At 45.6% G+C, this 11,953-nt stretch overlaps 1 protein-coding gene across 1 annotated transcript in view; it reads left to right on the top strand.

The window, feature by feature from the left end:
* The window catches only part of AMOTL1 (angiomotin like 1), a 76,507-nt gene that overhangs the window by 43,991 nt on the left and 20,563 nt on the right, over window positions 1-11,953 (top strand). Inside the window, 4 exon segments of the mRNA XM_008636797.2 lie at window positions 205-343; window positions 345-428; window positions 4,447-4,591; window positions 5,657-5,746. Coding sequence (XP_008635019.2) covers window positions 205-343; window positions 345-428; window positions 4,447-4,591; window positions 5,657-5,746 — 458 coding nt within the window.

The raw sequence follows: 11,953 nt of genomic DNA on the forward strand, positions 1-11,953 counted from the left end.
CGTTCATGCCAGATGTGTACGTCACTGTCAAGGGCAGGCAAGGAGACAATTTACCCAGTCTCTGCTGTGATTGTTGGTATTTAGGAGTCGTGACTGTCCAGTTATAGCACTATTAATAAACCATGCAGTCATTAGGTGAAAGCTCCCGTGAGCATTTCAAGGGTGTGTGGCTCTAACACTTCCCCCATGTGTGCTTTCCCACAGCCGACAATGCCAGCCGCCCTTCGCACCGCCGCCGGCCCAGCAGCACAGCCCCATGTCCTCGCAGGCCACCGCTGGCCCTCTGCTCCCAGGCTCCTTGCCCCCGCTGCCGGCCCCTGCGGCTGCCCAGACCCCCACGCCGCCCGGTAGAGATGCTCTCCGAGGAGAACCATGTGCTGCGGCAGGAGCTGGAGGGCTACTATGAGAAGGCAGACAAGCTGCAGAAGGTAGGTGTAGAGTCTGGGATGGGTCCTGGCCAGGGTAACCATCTTGGTGCTTGTGCCTTTGGGCAGCTGTCTTCATAGCTGTGTCAGTGTGTGCAATGGGGATGCACCAGTGGCCATCTCTAACCAATGCCTCTCCATGGTGGTCTTGCAGAAGGGTAATCCTGTGCCTTGTGGGCTCCTGCAAAACAGGGCAGCCCATCAGATATGTCTCAACTGGATATTTTCCCCTTCTGTCCTTCCATGTTGGCCTCACTGGAGCTTTCCCTGGAAGTGTCCCATGGGCAGTATGTTCCTGGTGCAGCTGGATCCTGCAGCATGTGCACAGGGGTTAGAGATGCAGGTGAAAACCATATGAAGAGCACATCCACATCTGTCCCAAGCACATCTTGTCCACCACAATAAGCTCGTGTGGTGCTCCACACTCTTTGGAAGTGTAACAGCCACCAGTGGGGTTGTCCATTGTTTGGAAATGGATTAACTGGGTTGTCTTAGAGGCTTTCAGTGACAGCTCTTTGAGTTTCTGAGAACTGATGTTAGACATCCATTTGAACATGTTGGTTCTAAAAGCACTGCCCCCTTATCTGAAAGAACCATTTGGTAAAGATTTTGCTCAAAACCCATCTTTATAAGAGATCCTGCATCCTCTTTTTTGTAAGCATGCAAGTTTTTTCAGTGGAGAAGGGTGATGTCTTGCACACTGCCTGGGGTGAGAAGATGAAGGGTCATATCAAATGAAGTAGAAATTGCTTAAAACTGAGGCTCACTGAAGGCAAAGCAGAGATGCTCCCCAGATCTGCTGGCTTTGGGTCCCAAGGGCTCGGATCAAATAACTGATTTAGGACCCTGCACTACTGTTTCATTGATGTCTCCCCACCACTTATACACAAATGAGCTTAGACTGCAGGTCTTTTCTTTCTGAATTTAGGAGTCTATATAGGAGTTCAGTTTTTTTCTGTGCTGTGCAGATCAGGGTGTTCTTGGAGACACCCTTCACATGAGAAGAAGCAGATCTGAAAGACCACGTCCCAGCCTCAGCTTTGGGAAAAATTTGTGACAATCTGTTCAAACAGATGAGAAAAAAGACCAGGTGTTTTGTAGCTGCTGTCTTTTCTGCCTCCTTCTCTGCAACAAGATGAGTTGACTTTATTCACACCATTTCCTAAACTTAGTTAAAAAATCTTCGCAGCAACATCAACTATTCCTGAAGAAGTCTGCAAAAACTTTAACGTTAACTTCCCTGTGGCCTTTGTGGGCAAAAAGAAATATTCCAGCTATTAATTTTACAAAAGCTTCATTGTTCAGTAAAAGGTATTTAAGTGTAATGCCCTATAAATATTCCAGTTTTCTTTCACTGTTGGAAATGGCTCTCTCTTTATCTTGGATGCCCTGCAAGTCGATTGCATCAGACACCAACAGAAAGGTATTCAAGCATGGGCTGAAGTCTCACTTCAGTCAATAAAGTGTGGACTTGAGTCCCATTGACTTTGGGGGAATGTAAGCAGAGTATTACAGTGAAACACATACTCAAGTGCATTCTTTCTTCAGGAAACCAAATTTCTAACACATGGTATCCCTCCCACGCTGCTTTTGCTGTGTTTGAACACAAGGTCAGGGCAGGTCTTCCTCTGTTCCCACAGTTTCAGCTGAACATCACCGCTGAAAATGTGATTCAGTTAAATTACGTACTTTAGATGTGAAAACTCTTCCCTCTTGTTTCAAGTGGAAAGGTTAGGAAGGAGTACTTGTTTCGGGGTAACAATTTTATTCTAGGTAGCACCACCTTCCCATCACTTTTATTCATTACAGAATAGGAGAAGAAGTTAGAGAAAATCAGCCTGACTAGCAGGACTCTCTGGGCATTTGTTCAAAGAGAGCACAGCTCTGAAGGTTGTCATATTCTCAGTTGTGTGTGAACAGACTTTTCTGTAGAGAGGTATAAGGTAGTGATGAATCCCTGTGCTGTTTGATGAGTTGCCTTGTTTTCTTACCTAAAAAGAGTTGGAAGAGGAATTGTGTGCATTTAATTTTGAGCTTTTTGCATGATTTTCCCTTTTCTGTGTGGCGTTACCTTGCTGAAGTTTAATTGCCAGGCTGGGCTGGCTCTTCCCCATGCCACATGTGTGGGTTGTTGGAGTGGGTTGGCTCCAGGAGCTACCAGGCAGAGAAAAGGCTGAATTGTTTTTTTGTCCTCCATGGAAGAAGGAGAAGGAAATCCCAGAGCTGTTGCGAAACGCCAACACAATTTGTGGCTGTTCTTCTGCTCTCCTTTAATTTTGTTCAGTGCTGATGGAGCACTTGCTACAGGAAGTTTTTGCCTCCAGGGCTGCAGTCTGTGTGGTGATGTGATTTGGGAAATACCAGCATACAGAGGGCCAGGCAGAGCCCTTGTGGTAACCAGCAGCATTGGGCCAGGCTGTGGAAACCCACTTCTGTGCTGGCAAATCTGCTTTGCTGTGGTAGGAGCTCTCTGGAGAAGGCATTTTCTCCTGCAGATACTGGCTTACCAGCTCCCTGAACAATTCAGAGTGAACCAAATTAAAGCATCTTGCTAAGGGCATTGTTCAAATGCCTCTAAAGCACTCACAGGCTTGGGGCATCAACCACCTCTCTAGGAAACCTGTTTCAGGGTTTCACCACCCACTCAGTAAAGAAACGCTTTGTCATGTCTAGTCTGAACTTCCCCATTTGTTTCAGCTTTTGTGTTTGTGAACAAGCTGGAAGCAGAAATTGGGGAAGGTAATCAGGTTTCCCCATCATGGCTCTGCCAGGCTTTCCTTGGTGCATGGTTTGGAGGTGCTGCCTGCCCATGGGCTGTATCTTGACAGAGTGGCTCCAGCATCATGGGAAGTGCAAGTCCAGGCTGCAGCCTGGCTGCAGGTTCCTACACAGACAGTGGGGTGACAGCTCCAGCGTCCCTGGAGCTTTCATTCTGCAAGTGCTGCAGCTGGAAGATCACACCTGAGGCTTACTGAGAGGGACCTAACTCTACAGCAAGTGGAGGTGAGTTCGCACCCTGGCTTTAAAAATCATGAATCTGTCCCACCCATGACTCAAGAGGCCAAAAAAGTGCTAGGTAAAGGTATGTGGGAGGCTATATATATATGTCTTTTGGTTTTCCAGCTTGTGCGCATTATCAAGCCTTTCTCCACACACAAGGGCCAGGCATGCAGGAACAGATTCCCATGTCAGTTGATCATCTCTGCAGCAATGATTTTACTTAACATGACATTTTCTGATTAAAAGAGTTGGATTGGATTGAGCAAAACTCTACCCAGGACTATTCTTGTGTCAGTCTTTTGGGCTCAGGTCTTAAGATGCAGGTTCACCACTAAGGGATTCCTCTGCATACCCTGCCTGCAATTTGTCAGATTTCAAGGAGATGAAGTTAAGAAGACCGAAAACCCAAAACAATTGATTCTGTCTGTTGTGGAGAGTTTTTCTTGTATAAAGCAGTCTTCAGTCAAGGATGGAAAGGAGTGGATCACAGTAGTTTAAAAGCAACATGAGGCCAGAGCTGAGCCTAAAATATTTCTGGTGGTATTCAGAGCTCAGAGATAAGTTTTGGATCAAGGACTTGTTGAATAATAAATGTTGCCTCCTACACCCTTTCTAGGAGAGAATACAGCCCACACAAGTACACCATTTCCTGTTTTTTCTCCTCTTGGATGGCATTAAAGCAGTCACCATGGTCATAGACCAAAGGCAACCAAGCAGTTCCATCAAGTCTAGCCCACCACAAGCTTTGTGGGAGCTGCCAGTGGGGTGTCATGGGGCGTTGTAACATGGTAAGCTGCCCCACAGGGTGTTTACAGGTGTTCCCACTGCAGGAGCCACCAGCATTGCTGGGGCTTCATGCCATCCTCTGCCAGGGAGATTGGTCATTGCAGAATTGGTCGCTGGCATGACACTGGACATGAGCATTGCCGTGACCCCTTGTGTCTTACTGGAATGTGCTGGGCAAACACTGGGATGGGACACATTCCTGCAGGGCTTTAACAAGAGCTTTCTCTCCTTTCAGTTTGAAATAGAGATTCAGAGGATTTCAGAAGCTTACGAAGGTTTGGTCAAGACCACCACTAAGAGGGAGTCTCTGGACAAAGCGATGAGAAACAAACTCGAAGGAGAAATCAGGAGGCTTCATGACTTCAACAGGGATCTCCGTGGTACGTTACAGTCGCTTGTGGTTTTTTTTCCCCTCTGGTTGACATGGTGTTTCACTTACAAGCTCCAGAGCAGCAGGCTTTAGAGGAGTGGCTTCACACAATATTGAGATACATGTTCATGAGAAGTAAGACCCTGGTCATTGGCATAAGACAAAACTGCTGTCACCCCCCTGGTGGCAAAAAAAACCTTCTGGCAAAGTGTAAGAATCCGCTCCAGATGGTGCCTTTGTGTTCAGCACTTGAAAATATGGATATGACAGCAAGGCCACCAGTCACAGTGTCCTGTCCATTCGTAATGAGCTGAAGGGCAAATTGTAATGTAGAACAGTGCTGTGTTACCCATAAATCTCCAAGGTCAGTGGCATCACAGATCAGTAGCAAGTATCAAAGGGTATCTCTTTTTTAAAACACTTAAAATTGAGGGTGTATCCTTTTAAGAAAGGAAACGGAGGATATGTTGGGTCACTATTGCCCATCCGGGTTCCTGATGGGGGGTACTTTGGTACTCGCTGCTCATGCAGTGAGGTGCCTTCTGACTTATGTGTTTTGCAGTGGTGCAAGGTGGGTCACATGGTCTTTTTGAAGCGGGGGAGTTTCTGAAGGCAGGACCTTCCCAGGGAAAGCTGTCCTTGGCTGCAGAAAATGCCTTCTTTCCCAGGACATCCCCAAGGAGTGGTGTCACTGGGCTGGGGGCTGCCTTTGCCCAGGACGTCTTGCTGCACCAGGGGCAGCTCTTCACTGCAGGAAAGCAGCCATCCCCTCGCAAAGCTGGGTAATTCAGATTACAGATGCCTTGTGCATTTTGAATAGTGTGAGAGATGACTGCCTGGGCATGTCAGCTGTGAATGGCAGAGGCTTCCCCCCCAGTTTCTGTGAATCTGAATAACACAGCTTCATGCAAGAGGTCAAAGGCCTCATCTTTTATGTATGTGTCAGCCTCCATTTTAATGTCCTCCTTCAGAGAGTCTATTTATACTGCTCTGCTGGCATGCATCTTATTTTCTTGGTTGGCCTACAATTTTATATACATACATTTATACTTGAAGTATTTCCTGTTTTTTGCAGAACGACTGGAGACAGCCAATAGGCAGCTGGCCAGCAGAGACTTCGATGGGCACGAGGATAAGGCAACAGAGGGCCTTTATGCCACTCAGAGTGAGTACTGTGCTTATCTGTTTGGAAGATGCAGATAGAGAGATATATATATGCATACATACATGCACACATATCTACATGGTGGAGTGGAAGTGAATACTTTGCTCTTAACTGTTATCATGCTTGTAGCTTGGTTTTACTCAGCTAATTCATCACATACTCTTGTTTAAGCTGCAGACTGGATTGTTTAGGGTTTTTTCTCTCTGAGCACCAGAACCAAGCAGTGGGAGTTAATGGTAACACAACTTAGCTTATTTTTGATAAATATTTATCTGAAATTGTGAAGTGTTGCTTGCAGAGATAACCTCTAGGGATGAATGCTTTTTAGAGAAGCCAGATTCTTCCCCTGGCTGGGAAAAGCCCAGAGCAAGCTCTGCTGACTAGTTGTCAGTGCCATGGTTTGACTAACTGCAGAAAGAGCAGAACTGGACCACACTTTTTTCAAAGGACAGAAGGGACAAAGATTTTATGACTTCTATTGCTATGAAAGCATCCATTCCCAATACATAGTAGGCTCCCATAATGACTGGCCATAGTGCTGCTGATTTCCTTGCCATGCACTGATGTATGTGTGACCATCTGATGTGAGCATCTGGATGCTGTGTGGCAATGTGTGGCTTCTTTTGTATCCTAAGCATCTTCAGCATGCTTCCAGAAGGGCTTGGCCACCTGGAAGCTGTGCAGTATCTTGTGAACTTAAATCCCATTGATGCTCAGTGCTGTGTACAGCTAATCCTTCTGTTTTATCACACCAAGAACTTCCTTGGAAGATGAGCTGCAACTGCAGTGGAGAATTATCCACTTCCATTAGCATTGCAGAGTTTGGTACTACTCAACATGCCTTACCACCAGCCCTGTAATGTCCACCAGCTGCTCCAAATGCTGGAGAGCCTTCTCCTGGCTCCCACCAGCAGCGAGGAGCCCAGCAGGGCTGATCATTTGGTACATATGTGCACAAACCAGAAAAGAATCCAGTGATCTTTTCATGACATGTTAGCTTTGCCATATTAGCAAACGGCATAAAGGGGTGTAGATACTGCTGTGAATCCAGCAGGATGATCTGTTAAGGAAATAGCATTGCTGTATAAATCTTGTCATCTTTGGGAAGAGTTCAAATGGGATAAGCTGCTCAGTGGAAACTGGAGACTGGGATCTGCTCTCTTCATATAGAGACAGCCTGGCAGTGTTCCTGTATGCTATTAGCTACAAGGAGGAGTTAAATCCCCAGGATGGAATCAATTTGAGTTATTTTCCAGTTCATGGAAAATAAACATGCTCTGTGCTTCTACTGATAAATATCTAGCAGTGAAACTTTGCACTGTGCACTCAGCGTACTGCTGCAATCAATTCACAGCTTACAAACAAATATAGCTTTTTGGATCCTGTCACGTAAGAAGGTCTGGATGCTTGGAGTGTCTCCTGGCTAGGCCAGAGAGCTAAATGTTCCTAATGCAATGCAGAGTGCTTCCAAGAATAGAAAAATGGGCACATGTAAAGCAGGTCCTCTTCAGTCGTGTTCTTTGGGCTGCTGGGACATGCACAGTACTGACCTCAGTATCAGGGTGTCTGCCTAAAACACCCCTCTCAGAGTCCATAAAAGGTTCTGCTTGGAAATCCTCTGTTGCTGACTGCATTTATACACTGATGTTTGTGTGTTTGGGAGTCTTCCACAGGGGCAGACTGTGACTGGGGTTCGGTTGCACCTCACTGCTGACTTGGGGGTTTTTGCAAGCACAGTTTGTATCTTCCTCGTGCCTTTTAATGGGATGCACAGGCAGAAAACTGAGAAGAAGGAAACTAAGGTTTAGCTGCCTTATATACACTGAGATTGAAATAGTCATTTTTAGAAGAAGAGAAAAAAGTTTTTTGTGAGACTGATGTTTTGGTTTCTTCCTAAGAGTAGCAGGTTATTAAGTAAGTGCAGATTAGTAAATGCAAATCTTAATTTGCATTAGGAAAGCAAAAGCAAATTTCTAGTCCCTATGTTTGTGGAAGACAGCCTGGAAACATTATAAACAAGTTATATAAGAAGACTCCAACATCAGCAGTTTCCTAAAAGTTGTCATTTTTAAGCCACTCTGGTGATGAGCTGAAGAAAGAAAGATAAGATTCTTGAAGTTGGTAATACTGCACACCAATTTTTCTATGGTAAAACTCCAGTAATAGGAAAAATTCCCTGAAAAAGAAAAATGGCAAGGCAGGATGTTCAAGGATCATTTCTCAGTTCCTCATAGAGGTCTCCATTAGCAGTGCAACAGTGCAGAGCAATCATATGCTCTGAGATGGAGACCAGAGGTGACACAAAAATCTTATTCTTTGCAGTAATAATAGACAAAGCCAGGCCACATGCCTCAAAGTATTGAGTGCTAGGCATTTGTGCCTAAGGGAAACATTACTGTTCTATCAGGGGCTGGAAATTACTCACACCAGATTAGTTTCAAGATAATTATGTGATGTTTTGTCAGGGAAAAGGGTTATTTTAAGGAAAGCCATGAAGTAGCAACTGATGAAGGCATATGGACCCATACAGGCAAGAGAAGAGATACTTAGGAGGAGGCTAAGAGATGCTGTGGAAAGGGAGAGGCAGGAACATTGAGGATGGTTTCAAGGGCATCAATGTCATATCTTGGGAAAAATATGTTTTGGTGGAGTGTGAGAATTTTGTGTATTTTTTGGGGGGGATTTCTGAACTGTGGGAACACCGTTTTTTCAGGTGTCTGAGACAGATTGAGGTCTGTGCCCATCCATATGGCTCTGCATCTGTTAGTGGGGATGCATGGACAGTTCTAGCAGTGTGTTGATAGAGCCTTATGAGAGAACACTTTGTGGAAGTGTTCAGTTCATGTGCCACGAACTTGTGCATATATCTCTGTCCCAAATATCCCAGGCAAATAAATATTCCCATTTCCAGACAGGAAATAATCAGGAAATAATCAGGAAATAATCTGCATTGCTGCTCCAGGCCTCCCTTGGCCCAGCTTTGTCAGCATCAAACCACAGCTGTAGGGGACTGACTGAGGCTTGGGCAGATGGACAGTATCTCTGCTGCTCTTCTGGGGGGAAACACCTCAATGTCTGGGCCTGGCAACCTGGCCCTATTTAATGTGCAGAGAATTTAGTAAAGCTGTGTAAAACCTTCTCCTGTTTGGCTGCTTGGAGTAAATACTGATTCATTTATTTTGCATATTATTATGGAGTGGATACCAGCAGGCAGCAAGGTCCTGTCCTCATTTCAGATTCCTTCTGACAGTCAGTCTGGGGAGACTGTCAGAGCATGAGGGCCCATCCTGCTCTTGATCCCCTGCCTCACAGCCATGGTACTTAGCTGTTCAGGAAGGTTGGGCCACTGGAGTTGGCTGGGACACAACTTGATCTAGGTGAGCACAAGAGGTGACTCTTGTGCCCCATCCTGGTACAGCAGCTGGTCCAAGGTGACTGGCAGCGGCTGCCATGATGTACACCTGTGACCAGGAACGGCAGATGGCAGAGCTCCTCCACACACTTGCCATGTCACGAGCTGCAAGGCTGACGAGAGACTAAAGTCCTTCGGTTTTCACTGAGGAAAGGCATGGTCACTGGAAAGCATCTGTGGAATTAACAGCTGTGAGTGAAGTGCCATTGGGAAATGAAAACCTGCTAAGAGAAATTGTTGAAAGTACCGCAAGGGATGTGGTATGGGAGCCACTCTTGTTTGCAGCAAATCTCCTGCAGCCAAATAAGTCTCCAGCTGCTGTAATTTGATATATTTTCTTCCGCCAGCAGTGGTCATTTTGTAGTAGCAAGGACTGTCTTTTAAATATGTCTATGTTGCCACTCTGCAACATCAGAACAAGGCAAAAATCAGCTTGGGATGTATTGAGATGGTCATTAAATTGGTCAAATAAGTTGATACTTGGATGTAATGTGCGCTAAAGTGGGAGTCACATCTGAGTTACAGGCATGAGATGACATAGATGTAGTTCATCTTTTTGTCTCAAGTTTCCACTTCAAAGCAGATTCAAGACTTGGCTACTTTTGGTGTACTTGCCCATCCTGACAACTCAGAAAGCCGGTTTGAAAGCCACTAAATTTGTGCTGGTTTGGCCAACTTTAGAAATATATCCTCTGAGAGAAGGCAGGTTACAAACCACTCCTCCCCCATCAGGTTTGGGAAAAAAATGTTTTCCTCGAAGGAAAGTGAAAGAGATAAAAACTATTTATTTAACAAATACGCAGGGGAAAAAAAAGATACTAATGCCAAATAATGAAACCTCTCGCTGTAGAGAGAAAACCTGAGAAAATTTCAGAGTCCTTCTGTAGTCTGTCTCTCTCTCTCTCTCCCCCTCCTTGGAGCTGGGACGGGGTAGTGGGCCCACCTCCAGGGCCAAGGCCTTGGTGGAAAGTCCTCCCAATGTGTTCTGATGTTAAAACAGTCCAGCAGGGAAAAAGGAAAAAAAATGAAGTCCCAGGAAAGCAAAAGTTCAAGTCTCCGTCTCTCTCCAGAGAAAAAGAAAACCGAAAACTGGCTGAACAAACAAGCAGGGTGCTTCTTTGCTCCTCTCCCACAGCCCCTTTGCTTTATCCCCTTTTTTCTACCCAGCCAGAGTACAGGTGTCGCATCCACAGTGTGTGGAGGTACAACAGTCAGAGGCAGTGTGTAGAAAGCTGTGAGATGACAAATGTGAGCTGCAATAGTGAAGCCTTTTGGGAACTGTTCTGTAATGGGGTGTGACAGTTACCCACCAGAACATAGAAATAGTTATTAATTGGAGTCCTTTAGTTAAAAAGGTGTATGCAAGGGTAGTGTAGTAAAACAGTATTTCTAGACTTTAAGGATACCTTGCTTGCACTTGAAGAGAATTTAAGGTATGTTCGATTAAGTCCTTCTTCAATAAAAATTAATGCAAGTAAAGTACTTAAAAAATATACCTCCAGGATTTTACAGGATGAAGCTGATGTGGAGAAGTGTTGAGAACTGTTCAGGAAATTTTTTTTTGCCAGCTTTCTAGTGGTGATTATTTTGTGTATTTGTTATAATTTGTCCTCTTTTGGTGGGATAGAAAGCCCAGCGCAACAGTGTAGGGTGAGGGCTTCAAGTTCCCAATATAGAAGCTGAAAATGAAGATCCCAAGTCCTGTTTTACTATGTGTTATCCCCATGTGTAATGCAAAACATGGGTTTCAAATCCAGAGCAGAGCACATGTGGTCCCAGCATGAGGTGGTAGAGTGCAGGGCTGAAATCGCATTTGTCTTCCAGCTTCCTCACCCTCTAATGACTGGAGCTCCCTCATAATTTGCTCAGATTTACAGTTCTCTACAATAGATATTAATGTTCCTTCTGGCTAATCTGATTGAAGTAAATATTTTTGCATTGAAGGAAGAGGTCTGCATGTCTAATATAAAATCCCTTGCCAACAAGGGAAGAAGGCCACCATCACACTAAGATGGCTCATGGTGGCAGTGGTGTGGTGTCCGCAGCACTCACTGGGCTTTGCTTGTGGGCTTTGCGGTGACCACCATTATGGTGTTGCTGCTAGGATTTTTGTTATGAGGTGATGAGTTCCTCCTTTTAGGATAAGTGGGAAGACAGCTGGGTGGGCTTGGGCTCATCTCATCCACTTTTGCCTTGTTCCGTATGACTCAGCTTGTGTACATCTCACCTGGCCGCTGGCACCTGCTGATGGTGTGTGAATTAAACCTGTTCTCATCCCACCTGACATTAAGGAAGAATGTGGCCCTGCTGGGGGTAGTTCAGGTCTGAAATGGCATGGCTTTGGCCGTAAGTTTTCTGACCCTGCTTGGAGGAAGGCAGATGGTTGGGCTTCCAACTTGAGTGGTCACATTTGGGTGGCATGGGCTATATGTTTGGGGCAGTGTTGCATTCCACTGTGGGGAACTGTGAGGAATTCTTTTAAAAATGGATGGTCAGGAATGAAATTACGCCAAACGAGGCAAATGTTGTATGTGAGAACCGTTTATTGGTAACGAAAAACAAAATAAAAAGGAGTTACATTATGAAAGAGGGCTAGAAAAGACAAAGCAAGAGTAAGGAAAATAGGAACGGAATGGGGACAGAGAGAAAAAGGGGGCATTACCACCAGCGACTCAGGGAAGTACAGTCAGCGTCCAGGTGACAGGGGCGTGCACACTGCCTGCCTGTGGATGGACTGCGTCTGACCGAGCCTGCGCGGCTCCCGGAAAGGGGCGGCTCCCCCCCCGCGGCGCCCC

The sequence above is a fragment of the Corvus brachyrhynchos genome, unplaced genomic scaffold (assembly GCF_000691975.1).
Source record: "Corvus brachyrhynchos isolate BGI_N302 unplaced genomic scaffold, ASM69197v1 scaffold117, whole genome shotgun sequence".
Taxonomy (NCBI): Eukaryota; Metazoa; Chordata; class Aves; order Passeriformes; family Corvidae; genus Corvus; species Corvus brachyrhynchos.